Genomic DNA, 21,011 nt, shown 5'->3' on the forward strand with positions numbered 1-21,011 from the left:
TGAAAATAAAGAAAAAAATAAATAAAATTGTGGAAGGAAGGAGAAGAATGAATGAACAAAGAAATCAATAAAGAAATAAACAAGCGCATGCTGGGGGCAGAAAGAAACTGCTAGGTGAGCTATTTGCGAGAGTGCGGTCCGCGAGCGCCCCCTAGAGGTAGGATCCCCCAAATTTTCAAAGTCCCGACAGAGAAATCTGGTCAACCCGCAGACGCTCCGACGGAGCCCCAACACCGGCTCTGGACCTCTGGTCGACCCGAGGTTCTCTCCCGCAGGAGAGCCACGCCAACCCCGTGGCCTGGACTCCTGTCCGTCCTCCGTCCTTCGTCCTCCATCCTCCCTCCTCTCTCCATTTACAGAGGGGAACGGGAGTTGGGTGCTCTCACAGAGGCATGTCGTGTGACTGAACACTGTCCGAAAGCAAGGGGAGCACTCAGGTGTTCTGTGAAAGGATTGCTGTCTGCGTGCACACTAGCAGAAATGAGTCATGAGGACAAGGGTGGGAAGTGAAAAAGTGTCTGGTTGCACATTAGGTCGAAGAAGAGTTGAGGACTCAGGAAGTCAAAGACAGGAGTCTTGTGTTGCATACCCGGGAAAGGTTTTTCCCAACTTCCACAGCACCTTGCATCACAGAACATGGTTTCCACAGTGCAAACTCTACCAGGGAATACTTGTACTGATCACACATACTACTCTTGACAATTCCTGCTGAGGCAACGTTAATACATGTGCATTCCTGAGTAATTTAGGTTAATGTGCCAAAAGCCACGGTACTACGTTTCTTATGTCAGTGAGAACAGGAGTATAGCCCCGCTCCAGCATATAAGCTGCAGCATGCTTCTCAGAGGGAAAAATTTATTCTACTCAAGAACGCTTACGGAGGTACCCGGGAAAGATTTTTCCCAACTTCCACAGCACCTTGCATCACAGAAAAGGATTTCCACAGTGCAAACTCTACCAGGGAATACTAGAATAGTTCATACGTGTAACTCAGCACTCCTACTGAGAGAACATCAATGCACATGTGCTCTGAAGCCAGTGTCCCAACTGCATTGCCTCGAAGTGCACGACTTCAGTGACGGTAGAATTTTGCTCCCCTACTCAAGCATATAACCGGCAGTATGCTTTGCAAGCCAGTCCTAACATCATATATCTGACTGTGTGCATCCATACTGGACTCTATTCCCAGAGCACCTGCATCTTCAACATTTTTTTCGGAGAGTGTTAAACCAGCCAGCACTCTTCTCCTCATCTTACTGCTACAGTCATCACCTCGTCTTACTGCTACTGTTCATCCAGGGAATGATCCTCTTTAGGATGATCTGAGTCCTCACCGCATCTTTCTGCTAGGGTACGGCCAGCAAGTAATCCTGCCAAGGGTGATTCGAGCCCTTACCATGCCTTTCTGCTACTGTAAATACAGGAAGTAATCCTCCCCAGAATGATCTGAGTCTTCACTTCACCTTTCTGCTAGGGTACATCAAGCAAACAATCCTCTGCAGGGTGATCCCAGTCCTCACTTCACTTTCTGCAATTGTAAATCCAGGAAGTAATCCTCTCCAGGGTTACCCGAGCCCTCTCTACGCTTTCTGCTTTTTTTTAAATAAAGGGAGTAATCCTGCCAGGTTGATCCGAGTCCTGACCTCACCTTTCCGCTAGTGTAATCCAGAAAGTAATCCTGCCAGGGTGATCTGAGTCCTCACCTTTCTACTAGTTTATATCCAGGGAGTTATCCTCTCCTGGGTGATCTGAGTCCTCACTTCGCTCTCTGATTTTGTATATCCAGGGAATAATTTTCACAGGGTGATCTGACTCCTCACCTTACTTTTCTGCTAGTGTAAATCCAGAGCGTAATTCTGCCTGGGTGATCCGAATGCTCACCTCACCTTTCTGCTAGTGTAAATCTAGGGATTAATCCTGCCTGGGTGATCAGAGTCTTCACCTCACCTTTCTGCTAGTGTAGTTTCAGCAAGTAAACCTCAGCAGTGTGATCCCAGTCCTCACACAGCCTTTGTGCTCTGGGCATCCAGACAGCACTCTTTTCACAGGACAATTTAGACCTCGGATTTGGTATGGAAGGAGTGTTGTCTCCTTCAAGCTGGCAGAAAGGAGAAATGGAGACTCCGTTGTGTTCAGAGAGTAGTGCGGTATACATGGGCACTACTTGAAACCTTAGGTGAGGAGTCAGGTGCTCTCACAGAGGCATGTCATGTGATTGAACACTGCCCAAAAACAAGGTGAGAACTCAGGTGCTCCGTTAAAGAATTGCTGTCTGCGTGCACACTAGCAGAAATGAGTCATGAGGACACACATGCGAGTTGAAAAAGTGTCTGGTTGCACATTATGTCGAAGGACAGTTGAGGACCCAGGAAGTCAAAGACAGAAGTCCTGTGTTGCATACTAAGCAAAGGGAGAGGTGAGGACAAAGTTAGCCAATGGCCATTCAACCGTGTGCATGGTGTCAGTGAGATAAGCACAGTGCCACTACTCCAGCTTATATCTGGCATTATCCTACTGGCAGAGAAAAGCAGTTCCTTCTCTTAGGTCATGCTAATTAGAGCTACCCATGAATGCCTTTTTTAAAGTTTCACAATACCTTGCTGCCCAGATAGTTCATAGGCACTTTATTTATAAACACATTAACATGTTTTAAAGGAAAATCTATTCCAAAGAATACTTGTACTGATCGCACATATTACTCTTGACAATTCCTGGTGTCGCAACATTAATGCATGTGCATCCCTGACCAATGTAGGTTAATGTGCCATCAGAGACTGCACTATGTGCCTAATATCAGTGAGAACAGGTGTTCATCCCCGCTCCAGCATATAAGCTGCAGCTTGCTTTTGGGAGGTAAAAAGTTTCTTCTACTCAAGAATGCTTACAGAGGTACCGGGGAAAGACTTTTCCCAACTTCCATAGCATCTTGCATCACAGAACAGGGTTTCCACAGTACAAACTCTACCAGGGAATACTTGAATAGTTCGTACGTGTAACTCAACACTCCTGATGAGGGAACATATGTGCGCATGTGCTGTGAAGCCAGTGTCCCAACTGCATTGCCTCCAAGTGCACGACTTCAGTGACAGAAGAATTTTGCTCCCCTACTCAAGCATATAACCAGCATTATGCTTTGCAAGCGAGTCCTACCATCCTATTTCTGACTGTTTGCATCCATACTGGACTCTTTTTCCAGAGGACCTGCGACTTCAAAATTCCCTTCCGAGAGTGTTAATCCAGCCAGCACTCTTCTCCTCATTTTACTGCTACAGTCATCACCTCGTCTTACTGCTACTGTACATCCAGTGAGTGATCCTCTTTAGGACGATCCGAGTCCTCACCGAGTCTTTCTGCTAGGGGACAACCAGCGAATAATCCTCTGGAGGGTGATCACAGTACTCACTTCGCTCTGTTTTTGTATATCCAGGAAGTAATCCTCACAGTGTGATCTGAGTCCTCACCTCACCTTTCTGTTTTTGTAAATCCAGGGAGTAATCCTGCCAGGGTGATCTGAGTCCTCACCTCACATTTCTGCAGTTGTAAATCCAGGGAGTAATCCTCTCCACTGTGATCCGAGTCCTCTCTACACTTTCTGCTTTTGTAAATCCAGGGAGTAATCCTGCCAGGGTTATCCGAGTCCTCACCTCAAGTTTCTGCTCGTGTAAATCCAGGGAGTATTCCTGCCAGGGAGATCCGAGTCCTCACCTTTCTGCTAGTTTAAATCCATGGAGTAATCCTCTGCAAAGTGATCCAAGTCCTCACTTTGCTTTCTGCTTTTGTACATCCTAAGAGTAATCCTAGTCCTCAGTTCTTTCTCTGCTTTTGTATATCCAGGGAGTCATCCTCACAGTGTGATGCAAGTCCTCACTTCGCTTTCTGGTGTGGTAAATCCTGGGAGTAATTTTGCCAGGGTCATCCATGTCATCACTTCGCTCTCTGCTTTTGTATATCCAGGGAGTAATCCTCACAGGGTGATCCGAGTCCTCACCTCATCTTTCTGTTATCGTAAATCCAGGGAAAAATCCTGACAGGGTGATCTGAGTCCTCACTTCACCTTTCTGCTAGTGTAAATCCAGGGAATAATCCTGCCAGGGTGATCCGAGTCCTCACGTTTCTGCTAGTTTAAATCCAGAGAGTAATCCTCTCCAGGGTGATACGAGTCCTTACTTTGCTTTCTGCTTTTGTAAATCTTGGGAGTAATTCTGCCAGAGTGATCTGAATCCTCACTTCACTCTCTGCTTTTGTATATCCAGGGAGTAATCCTCAAAGGTTGATCCAAGTCCTTACCTCACCTTTCTGTTTTTGTAAATCCAGGCAATAATCCTCACAGGGTGATCCTAGTCCTCACTTCGCCCTCTGGTTTTGTCAAATCTAGGAGTAATCCTCACAGGGTGATCCGAGTCCTCACCTCATCTTTCTGCTAGTGTAAATCCAAGGAGTAATCCTGACAGGGTGATCCGCTCCCGTCCCCCATCCCCCGCTCTGACCTGAGAGCAGTGGGAGGATGGCCGATGGAGGACGGAGGACAGACGGGTCTCTGGGCCAAGTGGGTGGCATGGCTCTCCCGTGGGAGAGCCCCTCGCGTAGACTAGAGGTCCAGGAGAGGTTTTGGCGCTTTGTCGGGGCATCTCCGGGTCGACCAGATGTCTCTGTTGGGACTTTGAAAATTTTTCAATCTGCTGCCAGGGATCCTGTCGCTAGGGGACTTTCGTGGACCGTGCACTCGCAAATAGCTCACATAGCGGTTTCTTTTTGCCCCCCCCACTTATTTATTTCTTTATTTATTGCTTCGTTCATTCATTCTTCCCCTTCCTTCCACCCTTTTATTTATTTTTTTATTTTCATTTTTTATTTCTTTACTTATTTCCTTTTTTTAATTTTTAAAATTTAATACAATTCAAATCAGCATGTCTGCTTCATTTCAGCTCTTTCCCTGCCAAACCAGGGGGCAGAGACTGCTTCAGTTTCTCCGCCTTCTCTTTGTCTGTGATGACCATGGTATACAGGTATCTTCAGCATCAAACTTTAACCTTCACATAATCCTTATTTTTCTTGATTTTGACAGACTTGGCATCTTTTTGCCCGGCTGTGAGCAGAAAGTCCTTGATTTCCTCAATTTTCCATGGCATGGCAATGAGGCATGCAGGGAAGACATGGACCTTTACAACAAGCAGCAAGAGAAGGCTATTTACTTATTTTCTTTGAGACAGAGCCTCGGCTCACGTAGAGTTTTTTTTTTGTGTGTGTGTGTGTGTGTGTCTCCGTCCATCCGTCCATCCATCCGGCTGTCTGTGTGTCTGTGTGTGTGTCTTTCTGTCCATTTGTCCCTACCTCATGACGACCAGAATTCTGAGGCGGGCTTTGGCGCTCGGTCATGTCCTTTTCGGGTCGACCAGATGTCTGTGCCGGGACACTGAAAGTTTTTTTGGTCCATTGGGAGGGATCCTGTGGCTAGGAGGTATCCGTGGAAAGAGGACACCCCGCGGCCCCTCCCCCAATGCCAAAACAGGGGTCCATAATAGCTCAGCTCGATTCTCCACCCACCCACCTTATTTTTCCTTCCTCCCTTCCTTCCTTCCATCCTGGTAATTATGTATTTATTTATTTTGAGACAGAGTCTCGGCTCAGGGAGGGGTGTGTGTGTGTGTGTGTGTGTGTGTGTGCGCGCACGTGCGCCTGGCTCCTTGGCTGCTTGAGCCACAGGCTCTGAGACTTTTTCTTTATTTTTGTATTCATTCAGTCCTTCACTTCATTTTATGTATATACGTAAAACTCTTTTTCTTTTTCCATGTCGGATGGACGGATGGACGATGTGCTGGCCAACTTTACACTGGAGTATGTTTGGCCTTTCTTTTTTTCTTTCTTTCTCTCTCTCTTTCTTCCTTTCTCCTTTCCTTTCACTTTCCCTTTCCTTCTTTTCTTTCTTTTTTATTTGCTTCCCCCTCAAACCTCATCCCCCAGTTTCCATGGACACTTGTTCCCCCTGCCAGGTTCGTGCCCAGTGCCTCGCCTGGTGCCTGCATGGTGCCTTGCCTTGGCTGTCGCCTACCAGCCAACTTAGAACTGGTGCGGACCAGGGGAATCTGACTGTTTAATTAAAACAAAGCATCATGAAGGATGGCGGCATGTGTTGACACGATGTGATTTCTGCCCAGTGCGCTGAATGTCAAAGTGAAGAAATTCAGTGAAGCCTGGGTAAACGGCGGGAGTAACTATGACTCTCTTAAGGTAACCAAATGCCTTGTCATCTAATTAGTGACGTGCATGAATGGATGAACAAGATTCCCACTGTCCCTACCTACTATCCAGTGAAACTACAGCCAAGGGAAAGGGCTTGGCGGAAATAGCAGGGAAAGTAGACCCTGTTGAACTTCACTCTAGTCTGGCATGGTGAAGAGATATGAGAGGTTTAGAATAAGTGGGAGGCCCTCCGTGAACCCTGTTTCCCATGAGGGGGTGGGGCGGGGTCCACCGGCCTTGCGGGCTGCTGGTGAAATACCACTACTCTTATCGTTTTTTTCACTGACCTGGTGAGGTGGGCGGGTGAACCCCGAGGGGCTCTCGCTTCTGGCGCGACCCACCCCGGGGACAGTGCCAGGTGGGGAGTTTGACTGGGACGGTACACCTGTCAAACATTAACGCAGGTGTCCTAAGTCGAGCTCAGGGAGGACAGAAAACTCCCGTGGAGCAGAAGGGCAAAAGCTCGCTTGATCTTGATTTTCAGTATGAATACAGACCAGAAAAACGGGGCCTCACGATCCTTCTGACCTTTTGGGTTTTAAGCAGGAGATGTCAGAAAAGTTACCACAGGGATAACTGGCTTGTGGTGGCCAAGTACTCATAGTGACGTCACTTTTTGATCCTTCGATGTCGGCTCTTCCTATCATTGTGAAGCAGAATTCACCAAACGTTGGATTGTTCACCCACTGATAGGGAACGTGAGCTGGGTTTAGACCATCGTGAGACAGGTTAGTTTTACCCTACTGATGATGTGTTGTTGCCATGGAAATCCTGCTCAGTACGAGAGGACCGGCAGGTTCAGACATTTGGTGTATGTGCTTGGCTGAGGAGCCAATGGGGAGAAGCTACCATCTGTGGGATTATGACTGAATGCCTCTAAGTCAGAATCCTGCCCAGGAGGAAAGATATGGTAGTGCCGCGGGAGCCTCAGTTGGCCTCGGAAAGCTGGTCCCGGGCCATCCGCACCAGCGGGTCATCATGCACGCTTCCTAAAAACGCGTGTTGGTGGGTCCCTGCTGCACGTTGCGGACAGGGGTCCGGTGCGGAGCACCCTTCGTCCTGGGAAACAGGTCATGGCCAGAATTTCGCCCGCCCCGTCACCCATCACGCAATGCACGTTCGTGAGGAACCTGGTGCTAAACCATTTGTAGACGACCTGCATCTGGGTCGTGGTTTCATACATAGTAGAGCAGTTTACTCGCAGTGATCTACTGAAAGTCAGCCCTCGACACAAGGTTTTGTCCGGGTGAGCTGCCACCAAGGAAAGGTCCTTGGTCGGGTCCATCATGGCTGCTGTCTGTCCCTGTGTGCTCCTGCCCAAGAGCGGCAGGAAGTGCGTGCATGCGGGCGGCACGACAGCGGTGTCTGGGCGGTGCTGCGATCTTGGGCCAGGTGGGGTGGTTGCCTCTGCGGCCCCACCACCCACCTTCCCCGAGCCATGGGTGGAAGGTGGTGAGCCCGGGGCACGTGCCTACCTGGCCGCTGGGTTCTGCAGGTGTGGGATGTCTGGCCCCTCCTGGCCCTCTCTCTCTCCAGCCTCCCGTGCATTGGATCAACAGGCGGGAGTGTCATGCCTGAGAGAATTGGGCTTAGTTTTATTTCCGCCCCCGTCCCCCATACTACGTCCCCCTCTCTGAACCGAGAGCACAGGGAGGACTGAGGACAGAGGACAGAGGCCGGAGGCTGGAGGCCAGAGTACGGACGGGTGTCCGGGCCACATTTGTGGTGTTGCTCTCCCAAGGGAGAGCCCCTCGGGTGGACCAGAGGTATGAGACAGGTGTTGGTGCTCAGGTGGAGTGTCTGCAGATCGACCAGATGTCTCTGTTGGGACTTTGAAAATTTTTTGACCTGATGAAGGGGATTCTGCTGCTAGGGAGGTGCTTGCGGACCAGGCCCTCGCAAATAGCTCACCTAGCAGTTTCTTTTTGCCCCCACCTCCGCTTATTTATTTCTTTATTTCTTTTTTGTTCATTCATTCTTCTCCTTCCTTCCAACCGTTTATTTATTATTTTTTTATTTTCATTTTTTATTTATTTACTTATTTTCTTTGAGTCCTTTATATCATTTTATGTATATACATAAAACTCTTTTTCTCTTTCCATGTCAGAGGGACTAATGGACGATGTGCTGGCCAACTTTGCACTGGGGTATGTATGCTCTTTCTTTCTTTCTTTCTCTCTTTCTATATTTTTCCTTTCTCTTTTCCTTTCCCTTTCCTTCTTGTTTTTTTTTTCTTCCCCCCAACCCCATCAGCGTGCCAACAGTGCCGTCGGGTTGCGTGGGTGCGGCATCGTCCGGCCCCACCCAGCTCTCTCTCTCTCCCGCATCCCGTGCGTTCGACCAGCAGGTGGGAGTGTCATGTCCCGAAGGCATTGGACTTAGTTTTCTTTCCAGCTCTGTCCCCCGTCCCAGGCTCTGGGAGGACGGAGGACGGAGGATGGATGGGCTTCCGGGCAAAGGGGTTGGCACATCTCTCCCACGGGTTCACCTCTCGGGTCGACTGGAGATCTGGGCTGGGTGTTGGAGCTCCATCGGAACGTCTGCAGGTCGACCAGATGTCTCTGTTGGGACATTGAAAAATTTTCAATCTACTGCTGGGGATCCTGCTGCTAGAGAGCACTCGTGGACCGCGTGCTTGCAAATAGCTCACCTAGCGGTTTATTTTTGCCCCCCACCCCCACTTATTTCTTTCTTCATTTATTTCTTAGTTCATTCATTCTTGTCCTTCCTTCCAACATGTTCTTTATTTAGTTATTTGTTTGTTTCTTTATTTTCATTTTTTATTTATTTACTTATTTTCTTTGAGTCCTTCATTTCATTGTATGTATAAACGTAAAACTATCTTTTTCCATGTCGGACGGATGGATGGACGATGTGCTGACCAACTTTGCACTGTGGTATGTATGCTCGCTTTCTTTCTTTCTTTCTTTCTTTCTTGCTTGCTTTCTTTCGTCCTTTCTTTTTTTCATTTCCATTTCCCTTACCGTCTTTTCTTTCTTTTTTTTTTCACCATCCCCCTACCCCATCCACGTGCCTACTGGGCTGCTGGGTTCCGTGGGCTCAGTGGCATCTGGCCCTGCCCAGCCCTCTCTCTCTCTCACCTCCCGTGCGGTCGACCAGCAGGCAGGAGTGTCATGCCCCGAAGGTGTTGGAGTTCGTTTTTTCCTGCCCCCACCCCCGCTCTGAGCTGAGAGAGGAGGGAGGATGGAGGACGGAGGACAGAGGACTGACAGGTGTCTGGGCCATGGGGGTGGCATGGCACTCCCGTGGGAGAACACCTCGGGTCGACCAGAGGTCTGGGCCGGGTGTTGGCGCTCCATCAGAGCGTCTGCGGTTCAACCAGATGTTTCTGTCAGGACTTTGAAAATTTTTGAGATTCTGTCTCTAGGGGGCTTCGCGGACCGTGCGCTCGCCAATAGCTCACCTAGCGGTTTCTTTTTGCCCCCAACCCCTGCTTATTTATTTCTTTATTTATATCTTTGTTCATTCATTTTCTCCTTTTTCTCACCATTTTATTATTTAATTTATTTGTTTATTTTCATTTTTTATTTATTTACTTATTTTCTTTGAGTCCTTCATATTATTTTATGTATAAACGTAAAACTCTTTTTCTTTTTCCATGTCAGATGGATGGATGGATGATGTGCTGGCCAACTTTGCTCTGGGGTATGTATGCTCCTCCTTTCTTTCATTCGTTCTTTCTCCTTTCCTTTCCCTTTCCCTTTCCTTCTTTTCTTTCTTTTCTTTTTCACTTCCCCTCCAACCCTATCCGCGTGCCTACCTGGCCACCGGGTTTTGCTGGCATGGCGGTGTCCAGCTCTGCACGGCCTTCTCTCTCTCCCGCCACCCATGTGTAAAGCAGCAGGTGGGAGCTTCATGCTCCGAGTTCATTGAACTTAATTTTCTTTCAGCCCCCATCCCCTGGTCTGAACTGAGAGTGGAGGTAGGACGGAGAACAGAGGACGGAAAATGGACGGGCCTCCGGATCACGGGGGTGTCGTGGCTGTCCCGTGGGAGAGCCCCTCGTGTCGAACAGAGGTCCAGCCCGGTGTTGGCGCTCCATTGGAGCGTCTGCGGGTCAACCAGATGTCTCTGTCAGGACTTTGAAAATTTTGGGGATCCTGCTTCTAGGGGGTACTCGCAGACCACGCGCTCGCAAATAGCTCACCTAGAGGTTTCTTTTTGCCCCCTGCCCCCGCATATTTATTTCTTCATTTATATCTTCGTTCATTCATTCTTCTCTTTCCTTCCACCATTTTATTTATTTCTTTATTTGCTTATTTGTCTATTTTCCTTTTTTATTTATTTACTTATTTTCTTTGAGTCCTTCATTTCATTTTACGTATAAACGTAAAACTCTTTTTCTTTTTCCATGTCGGACGGATGGATGGATGATATGCTGGCCAACTTTGCACTGGGGTATGTATGCCCTTTCCTTCTTTCTTCCTTCCCTCCCTCCCTCCCTCCCTCCTTCCTTCCTTCCTTCCTTTCTTTCTTCCTTTCTCCTTTTCTTTCCCTTTCCCTGTCCCTTTTCTTCTTTTCTTTCTTTTTTTTTTTATTTTTGCTTCCCGCACAACCACATCTGCGTGCCTACCAGTCCACTGGGTTCCACGGTTGTGGCAGTGTCCAGCCCCGCCTGGCCTTCTCTCTCTAGTGCCTCCCTTGTGGTCGACTAGCAGGTGGTAGCATCATGCCCTGAGGGTGTTGGACTTAGTTTTTTTCTCCCCCGTCCCCCATCCTCCACTCTTAACTGAGAGCAGAGGGAGGACGGAGGATGGAGGACAGAGGACAGACGGGCATCCAGGCCTTGGGGGTGCTGTGGCTCTTCTGCGGGAGAGCCCCTCGTGTTGACCAGAGGTCTGGGCCGGGTGTTGGTGCTCCGTCAGAGTGTCTGCTGGTCAACAAGATGTCTCTGTCGGGACTTTGAAAATTTTTGGGATCCTGCCTCTAGGGGGCGCTCGCGGACTGCACGCTCGCAAGTCGCTCACCTAATGGTTTCTTTTTGCCCCTCTCCCCCTCTTATTTCTTTCTTCATTTATTTCTTCATTCATTCATTCTTCTCCTTCATTCCACCCTTTTATTTATTTACTTTTTTGTTTATTTTCAGTTTTTATTTATTTACGTATTTTCTTTGAGTCCTTCATTTCATTTTATGTATATACGTGAAACTCTTTCTCTTTTTCCACGTTGGACAGACGGACATATGATGTGCTGGCCAACTTTGCACTGGGGTATGTATGCTCTTTCTTTCTTTCTCTCTCTCTCTCTTTCTTTCTTTCTTTCCTTCTTTCTTTCTTTCTATCTTTCTCCTTTCCTTTCCCTTTCCCTTTCCTTCTTTTCTTTCTTTTTTTGTTTTGGATTCCCCCCCAAACCCATCCCCCAGTTTCCATGCTCATTTGTCCCCCCCACCGGGTCTGCCACTGGGGCTATGGTTTCTGCGTGGTGCCTTGCCTCCTCCAGCACCTAGGAGATGTCTTAGAACTGGTGCAGACCAGGGGAATCTGACTGTTTAATTAAAAGAAAGCATTGCAAAGGCCCGTGGCTTGTGATGAAGTGATGTGATTTCTGCCCAGGGCTCTGAATGTCAAAGTGAAGAAATTCAGTGAAGCACAGGTAAATGGCGGGAGTAAGTATGAGTCTCTTAAGGTAGCCAAATGACTTGTCATCTAATTAGTGATGCACATGAATGGATGAACAAGATTTTCACAGTCCCTAACTACTATGCAGTGAAACCACAGCCAAGGGATCGGGCTTGGCAGAATCAGTGGCAAAAGAAAACCCTGTTGAGCTTGACTCTAGTCTGGCATGGTGAAGAGACATGAGAGGTGTAGAATCAGTGAAAGGCCCTTGGTGCCACCCCATTTACTGTGAGGTGGCTGGGTGGGGTCCACCAGCCTTGCCAGCTGCCAGCAAAATACCACTACTCTTATCGTTTTTTCACTGACCGGGTGAGGCTGGGGAGTGAGCCCGGAGGGGCTCTCACTTGTGGTGCCAAGCACCCAGCCACACACTGGCCGGGCGGGACCTGTCCCGTGGACAGTGCCAGGTGGGGAAATTTACTGGGGAAGTACACCTGTCAAACAGTAATGCAGGTGCCCTAAGGCGAGCTCAGGGAAGACAGAAACCTCCCATGGAGCAGAAGGGCAAAAGCTCGCTTCATCTTTATTTTCAGTATGAATACATACCCTGAAAGCGGGGCCTCAAGATCCTTCTGACCTTTTGGGTTTTAAGCAGGTGGTGTCAGAAAAGTACCACAGGAATAACTAGCTTGTGTGGTGGCCAAGCATTCATAGCGATGTTGCTTTTTGATCCGTCGATGTCAGCTCTTCCTATCATTGTGAAGAAGAATTCACCAAGCGTTGGATTGTTCACCCACTAATAGAGAACGTGAGCTGGGTTTTGACCGTCGTGAGACAGGTTTCTTTTACCCTACAGATGATGATGTGTTGCCATGTAAATCCTGCTCAGTATGAGAGGAACCACAGGTTCAGACATTTGGTGTATGTGCTTGGCTGAGAAGCGAATGGGGGAAAGCTACCATCTGTGTGATTATGACTGAATGCCTCTAAGTCAGAATCCTGCCCAAGCAGAACAATATGGCAGTGCTGCGGGAGACTCCATTGGCCTCGGATAGCCGGTCCTCCGCCGTCCCTGCCGGTGGGCCATCGTGCACTACTCCAAAAAGTGTGCATCGGCGGGTCCCCGCCGTTCGTTACGGACTGGGGTCCAGTGCAGAGCACCCTTCGTCCTGGGAAATGGGGTGCAGCCATAAAGGCAGCGGCCCCCTTTCCCCGTCATGAAGTGCACATTTGTGGGGATGGTGCTAAACCATTTGTAGACGACCTGCTTCTGTGTTGGGGTTTCATACGTAGCAGAGCAGCTCCCTCGCTGCGATCTATTGAAAGTCAGTGTTCAACAAAAGGGTTTGTCTGGGGGAGCTGCTGCCAAGGGGGGACACTCAGTCAGGTCCACCGCGGCCACCATCCTTCCCTCTGCACTCCTGCCTGAAGGCAGCATGAAGCTCTTGCACTCGGGGGGCACGGTGGCCGTGTTTGGTCGGAGGTCTGACCCAGGGCCGGGTATGGTGGCTGCCTCTGCGGCCTCACCGCCCGCCTTCTCCGAGCCACGGGGGGGGCAGGGAGCCAGGCACGCGTGCCTACCGGGCCACTGGTTTCCGTGGGTGTGGCGGCAGCTGGCCCTGCCTGGCCCTCTGTCTCTCCTGGCTCCCGTGCCGTTGACCAGCAGGAGGGAGCATCCTGCCCAGAGGGCGTTGGAATTAGTTTTTTTCCACCCCGTCCCCTGTCCCCTGTCCTCTGCTCTGAACCGAGAGCAGATGGAGTACAGAGGATGGAGAACAGAGGACAGAGAACAGAAGATGAATGGGCGTCCGGGCCACAGGGGTGGCGTGGCTCTCCTGCGGGAGAGCTTCTCGGGTCGACCAGAGGTCCGGGACACATGGTGGCGCTCCATCAGAGCATCTGTGGGTCGACCAGATGTCTCTGTCAGGACTTTGAAATTTTTTCGATCTGCTGCTGGGAATCGTGCCGCTAGTGGGCGCTCGCTGACCGTGTGCTCGCAAATAGCTCACCTAGCGGTTTCTTTCTGCCCCCCCTGCTTAGTCATTCATTTATTTATTCATTCATTCATTCATTCTTCTCCTTATTTCCACCATTTTATTTATTATTCATTTTTTTGTTTATTTTCATTATTTATTTATTTACTTATCATCTTTTTTTAATTTTTAAAATTTAATACAATTCAAATCAGCATGTCTGCTTCATTTCAGCTCCTTCACTGCCAAACCAGGGAGCAGAGACTGCTTCAGTTTCTCCACCTTCTCTTTGTCTGTGATGGCCAAGGTATACAGGTATCTGCTGCATTGAACTTTAAACTTCACGTTATCCTTATTTTTCTTGATTTTGACAGACTTGGCATCTTTACGCCTGGCTGTGAGCAGAAAGTCCTTAATTTCCTCAATTTTCCTAGGCATGGTGACGAGGTGTGAGGGGAAGGAACAGACCTTCACAACAAGCAGCAAGAGAGGGCTATTTACTTATTTACTTTGAAACAGAGCCTCAGCTCAGGTAGGGGTTTGTGTGTGTGTGTGTGTCTCCATCCGTCCGTCCATTGTCCGTCTGTCTGTGAGTCTGTGTGTCTGTCTGTCTATCCGTTCATCCCTCCCTCGGGTTGAACAGAAGTCTGAGGCGGGCATTGGCGCTCGGTCGTGTCCTTCGCAGGTCACCAGATGTCTGTGCTTGGACACTGAAAGTTTTTTTGGTCCATTCGGAGTGATCCTGTCGCTAGGGGGCACCCGCGGGTAGTGGGCACTCCACAGCCCCTCCCCCGATGCCACTACAGGGTGCCGTAATAACTCAGCTGGGGTTCTCACCCCACCCCCCTTATTTTTCCTTCCTCCCTTCCTTCCTTCCATCCTTGTATTTATGTATTTATTTATTTTGAGACAGAGTCTCGGCTCAGGGAGGTGTGTGTGTGCGTGCGCGCATGCGCCTGGCTCCTTGGTTACTTGTGCCACAGGCACTGAGCCTATTTCATTATTTTTGTATTCATTCAGTCCTTCATTTCATTTTATGTCTATACGTAAAATTTTCTTTTTTCATGTCTGACGGATGGACGATATGCTGGCCAACTTTGCACTGGGCTATGTATGCTTTTTCTTTCTTTCTTATATTCTGTCTTTCTCTCTCTCTCTTTCTTTCTTCCTTTCTCCTTTCCTTTCACTTTCCCTTGCCTTCTTATCTTTCGTTTTTTTTGATTCCCCCACAACCCCATCCCCCAGTTTCCATGCTCACTTGTCAGTGCGTTTGTGCATGCATGCGCTCTCCCTTGTGCACATATTCTGTTTGACACCTTTCCCTTTGACATATATGTGCATCTGTTCATGAGTGCTATACGTACGTGCACACGTATGTTATGTAATGTAACACATGCCGCACGCAGGAACGCGTTTCCTTCCTTCTTTCTTTCCTTTCTTCCATCCTTTTATTTATGTATTTATTTATTTATTTATTTTGAGACAGAGTCTCGGTTCAGGGAGGTGTGTGTGTGTGTGTGTGTGTGTGTGTGTGTATGTGTGTGTGCACCTGGCTCCTTGGCTTCTTGAGCCACATGTGCTGAGCCTGTTTGTTTATTTTTGTATTCATTCAGTTCTTCATTTCATTTTATGTATATACGTAAAACCCTTTTTCTTTTTCCACGTCGGATGGATGGGTGGATGGATGGACGGACGGGTGATGTGCTGGCCAACTTTTCACTGGGGTATGTATGCTCTCTCTTTCTTTCTCTTTCTCTCCTCTTCTCTCTCTCTTTCCTTTCTTTCTTTTTTTTTGCTTCCCCCAACCCCATTCTCCACTTTCCATGCGCACTTCTGCATGCATGTGTGTGCTTTCCCTTTGTCATATATGTAGATCTGTGCATGCGTGCCATACCTACGTGCAGATATGTTACATAACGTAACACACGCCGCACGCATGAATGCGTTTCCTTCCTTCCTTCCTTCCCTCTCTCCCTCCCTTCCTCCCTTACTTTCTTTCTGCATTTTTTCACGTTTTTTTTTTCTTTTCCAGTTTTTGGCCAGGGCTGGGTTTAATCCTGCCACCTCTGGGGGAGAGGGTGTAAATCTCGCGACTGGCAGTACCCATATCCACTGCAGGTCTCCAAAGTGGACAGCCTCTGTCATGTTGGAACAATGTAGGTAACAAAAGTCAGCAAGCCGGATCCATAACTTCGGGATAAGGATTGGCTCTAAGGGCTGGGTTGGTTGGGCTGGGGCACGAAGAGGGGCTGGGCATGCACTGAGGCTAGACAAGGGTCCACTGCCCAACCCCACACCCGGGTCACATCTTCGCAGTCCTCCCTCACCCCAGTTTAGTGTTGAGATGATGCAGGGTTTGGCAACCATTTGAAAGGACTGTGTCAGGATCATTGGTAAAACTTGGGAAGATTTTATTTATGCTAGTCGCTAGTAAGGCTTCCATATTTTTCAGACAGTCTTCTTCTCCCCAGGGATTCCTATTATCCATATGTTGGAACACTTCATGGCATCTCATAAAAGCAAAGCGCCTGCTCTGCTTTTTCTCTCTTCTTTTCTGACTCTTATTATCTATGTTAATTCAAAAACTTTATCCTCTAATTCTGATGTTCTTTCTTCTCCATGATCTAATCTATTTTTGATGCTTTCTACTGCTTTTTTACATTCCCTGATTGATTCCTTCATTTTTTTAATTTAAACAATAGCTGTGTACATTAATGCAATCATGTTGCACAATGTGCTGGTTTTACATACCATTTGAAATATTTTCATAAAACTGGCATAGACTTCACCACATTTCCTTAGTAATTGTGTTAAGACATTTATACCCTACAATTAGTAAATTTAACATGTATACTTGTAAAATGAACCGTAGGTGTGTTCCCACCAATTACCCTCCCTCTCCTGAATCTTCCCCATCCCCTTCCCTCCCTCTCCTCTTCTTCTTGGGCTATAATTGGGTTATAGCTTTCATATGAAAGCTATAAATTGGTTTCATAGTAGGGCTGAGTACATGGATACTTTTTTGTTCAATCCTGAGCTACTTTGCTAAGAAGAATATGTTCCAGCTCCATTCATGTAAACATGAAAGAGGTAAAGGCTCCATCTTCTTTTAAGGCTGCATAATATTCTGTGGTGTACATATACCAAAATTTATTAATCCATTCATGGTTTGATGGGCAATTGGGCTTGTTCCATGACTTAGCAATTATGAATTTGGATGCAATAAACATTGTGGTGCAAATATCTTTGATATAATGTGATTTTTGTTCTTCTGGCCAACTTTTCTGTATGATATATATATATATAGCGTACAGAAATGGAAGGATCAAATGGCAGGTCTATTTTTAGATCTCTAAGTGTTCTCCAAACATCTTTCCAAAAGGAATGTATTAGTTTGCATTCCCACTAGCAGTGCAGAATTGCTCCCTTTTCTCCACATCCACACCAGCATCAATGCTTTTGGGATTTTGTGATGTGGGCTAATCTTACTGGAGTTAGATGATATCTCAAAGTGGTTTTGATTTGCATTTCTGTGATGATTAAGAATTATGACCATTTTTCATGTGTCTGTAGGCCATTTGTCTGTTTTCTTCAGAGAAATTTCTCTTCAAGTCCCTTGCCCACCCTCAGATGGGATCCCTTATTCTTTTCTTGCTAATATTTTGAGTTCTCTGTGGATTCTGGTTATTAAACCTTCATCAGAGAGATAATGTGTAAATATCTTCTTCCATTCTGAGGGATGTCTGCTTGCTTTACTTACTGTGTTCTTGGCTGTGCAGAAGATTTTTAGTTTGATTATGTCCCAGTAGTGTATTTTTGGTGTTGCTTCAATTGCCTGGGGGGTCCTCTTCATAAAATATTCATCCAGGCCGGTTTCTTCAAGTGCTTTCCCTGCACTTTCTTCTAGAATTTTCATAGTTTCATGTCTTAAGTTGAAATCTTTAATCCAGTGAGAGTCTATCTTAGTTTATGGTGAAAGGTGTGGGTCCAGTTTCAGTCTTCTACAGGTCTCCAGCCACTTCACCCAGCACTATTTGTTCAAAAGGGAATCTTTTCCCCATTGAATGTTTTTAATTGGCTTGTCAACGATCAAATAACGGTAAGTAGCTGGGTTCATCTCTTACTTCTCTATTCTGTTCCATACATCTACCTCTCTGTTTTTGTGCCAGTACCATGCAGTTTTGATCTGAGGTCTGGTAGTGAGATTCCTGATGCTTTGTTTTTATTTCTGAGTAATATCTTGGCTATTAATTTTTTTTTCTGATTCCATATAAAATGAAGTATTATTTATCCAAGATTTTTAAGGTATGACAGTGGAGGTTTGATAGAGATTGCACTAAAAGTACATATTCCTTTTGGTAGTATAAACATTTTAACAATGTTGATTCTTCCCAGCCATGAGCATGGTATGCTTTTTCCTTTGTTAACATCTTCTGCTATTTCATTTCTTAGAGTTTCACAATTCTCTTTACAGAGTTCTTTCATGTCCTCTGTTAGGTAATGTCCCAAATGTTTTGTCTTCTTTGGTACTACTGTGAAATGAGTAGAGTCCTTGACTTTTTTTTCAGTTTGACTATTGTTGGTGTGTATAAAGGCTACAGATTTATGAGTGTTGATTTTATAACCTTAGATGCTGCTGTATTTTTGATCACTTCTAAGAGTTTTGTAGTAGAATCCCTGGAGTTTTCCAGATATACAATCATATCATCTGTGAAGAGTGAAAGTTTGATCTCCTCTGACCCTATATGGATACCATAGATCACCTTTTTGTCATTAATTGTGATGGCTAAGATTTGTATTACAATGTTGAAAAGCAATGGAGACAATGGGCAACCTTGCTTGGTTCCTGATCTGAGTGGAAATGATTTCAATTTAACTGCGTTCACTAAAATATTGGCTATGGGTTTGCTGTAGATGGCCTCTATCACTTTAAGACATGTCCCTACGAGTGTAACTGGCTTATTGTACCCTCAATGAATCCCCAAAAAAAAAAAAAAAAAAAAGACATGTCCCTACTGTACGCATTTTCTTAAGTGTCCTGATCATCAAAGCGTGCTGGATAATGTCAAAAGATTTTGGACATCAATTGAGAGAATCATATGGTCTTTGTTTTTATTTTGTTTATGTGATTAAGTATATTTATACATTTATGTCTATTGAACCAGGCTTGAGACCCTGGGATAAAACCCAACATGAAATGGTGTATAATTTGTATGATGTGTTGCTTGATTCTGTTTCCTAGAATTTTCTTTAATATTTTTGCATCAGTATTTCTTTGTGATATTGGGCTATAATATTCTTTTCTTTTTGGGTCTTTTCCAGGTTTGGGGATAAAGGTGATTTTTGCTTCATAGAATGTTTTGGGTATTATTCCTTCTTTTTCCATTAGGTTCAGTAATATAGGTACTAGTTCCTATTTAAAGGATTGGTGGAATTCTGACGTGAAGTCATCTGGTCTTGGGCTTTTCTTTTTAGGAAGATTTTGTATGGTTGATGCTATTTCAGAACTTGATATAGGCCTGTTCAACATTTTCACTTGATTCTGGCTAAGACACGGGTGTGTTCGGAGAGCAGTGCGGTCTATATGGGCACTACTTGAAAGCTTAGGTGAGGGATCGGGTGCTCTGACAGAGGCATGTCATGTGATTGAACACTGCCCAAAAGCAAGGTGAGAACTCAGGTGCTCTGTGAAAGGATTGGTGTCTGCATGTACGTTAGCAGAAATGAGTCATGAGGACATGGGTGTGAGGTGAAAAAGTGTCTGGTTGCAATTAGGTCGAAGGAGAGTTGAGGACTTGGTAAATCAAAGACAGGAATTTGTGTTGTATACTACGTGAATGGAGAGGTGAGGACAAGCTTAGCCAATGGCCGTTCAACCGTGTGCATGGTGTCAATGAGATGAGCAGAGTGCCACTACTCCAGATTATACCCGGTAGTATCCTACTGGCAGAGAAAAGCAGATTCTTCTCTTAGGCCATGTTATTTAGAGTTAGCAATGAATGACTTTTTAAAAATTTCACAATACCTTGCTGCCAGATGGTTCCTATAGGCACTTTCTTCATAAACACGTCAGCATGTTTCAAAGTGCAATCTGTTCCTAAGAATATTTGTACTGATCGCACATATCAGTCTTGACAGTTCCCGCTGAGGCAAGATTAATACATGTGCATTCCTGACCAATTTAGGTTAATGTGCCAACAGTCATCGAACTACGTGCCTAATGTCAGTGATAACAGGAGTTTAGCCCCGCTCCAGGATATATGCTTCATCAGGCTTCTCGGAGGCAAAAAGTTTCTTCTACTCAAGAATGCTTACAGAGGTACCCGGGAAAGATTTTTCCCAACTTCCACAGCACCTTGCATCACAGAACTGGGTTTCTACAGTGCAAACTCTACCAGAGAATACTTGAATAGTTCGTACGTGTAGCTCAACACTCCTGCAGAGGGAATATCAATGCACATGTGCTCCGAAGCCGGTGTCCCAACTGCATTGCCTCCAAGTGCATGACTTTAGTGACAGTAGAATTTTGGTCCCCTACTCAAGCATATAACCGGCAGTATGCTTTGCAAGCGAGTCCTAACATCCTATTTCTGACTGTGTGCATCCATACTGGACTCATTTCACAGACACCTGCATCTTGAACATTCCCTTCATGGAGTGTTAATCCAGCCAGCACGCTACTCCTCCTCTTACTGCTAAAGTCGTCACCTCGTCTTATATCTACTTTACACCCTATGAGTGATCCTCTTAAGGATGATCTGAGTCCTCACCGCGTCTTTCTGCTAGGGTACAGCCAGCGAGTAATCCTGCCAAGGGAGATTTGAGCCCTCACAACGCCTTTCTGCTAGTGTAAATACAGGGAGTGTTCCTTCCCAGAAGTATCCGAGTCCTCACCTCACCTTTCTGCTAGTGTACATCCAGTGAGTAATCCTCTGAAGGGTGATCCCAGTCCTCACTTTGCTTTCTGTAATTGTAAATCCAGGGAGTAATCCTCTCCAGGGTGATCCCAGTCTTCTCTATGCTTTCTGCTTCTGTAAATCCAGGGAGTGATCCTGCCAGGGTTATCCAAGTCCTTACCACACCTTTATGTTAGTGTAAATCCAGAGAGAAATCTTCACAAAGTGATCTGAGTCCTCACCTCACCTTTCTGCTAGTGTAAATCCAGGGAGTAATGCTGCCAGGGTGTTCCAAGTCCTCACCTCACATTTCTGCTAGTGTA

General features: G+C 46.5%; 1 protein-coding gene and 1 pseudogene across 1 annotated transcript; both read right to left on the reverse strand.

Moving 5' to 3' along the window:
- Positions 1–4,916: 4,916 nt before the first annotated feature.
- LOC128586196 (60S ribosomal protein L38-like) lies at positions 4,917–5,129 on the reverse strand (annotated as a pseudogene).
- Positions 5,130–13,969: 8,840 nt separating this feature from the next.
- On the reverse strand, positions 13,970–14,234 carry LOC128586195 (60S ribosomal protein L38-like). The gene has a single exon (XM_053591802.1). It carries the CDS (start codon positions 14,228–14,230, stop codon positions 14,018–14,020), a length of 213 nt encoding a protein of 70 aa, XP_053447777.1. The 5' UTR covers positions 14,231–14,234; the 3' UTR covers positions 13,970–14,017.
- Between the last annotated feature and the right edge of the window lie 6,777 nt (positions 14,235–21,011).

The sequence above is a fragment of the Nycticebus coucang genome, chromosome 5 (assembly GCF_027406575.1).
Source record: "Nycticebus coucang isolate mNycCou1 chromosome 5, mNycCou1.pri, whole genome shotgun sequence".
NCBI classification, from domain to species: domain Eukaryota; kingdom Metazoa; phylum Chordata; class Mammalia; order Primates; family Lorisidae; genus Nycticebus; species Nycticebus coucang.

Coding starts and splice junctions, on each gene's coding strand:
- LOC128586195 (XM_053591802.1), bottom strand. CDS start 14,230: ATGCCTAGGAAAATTGAGGAAATTAAGGACTTTCTGCTCACAGCCAGG.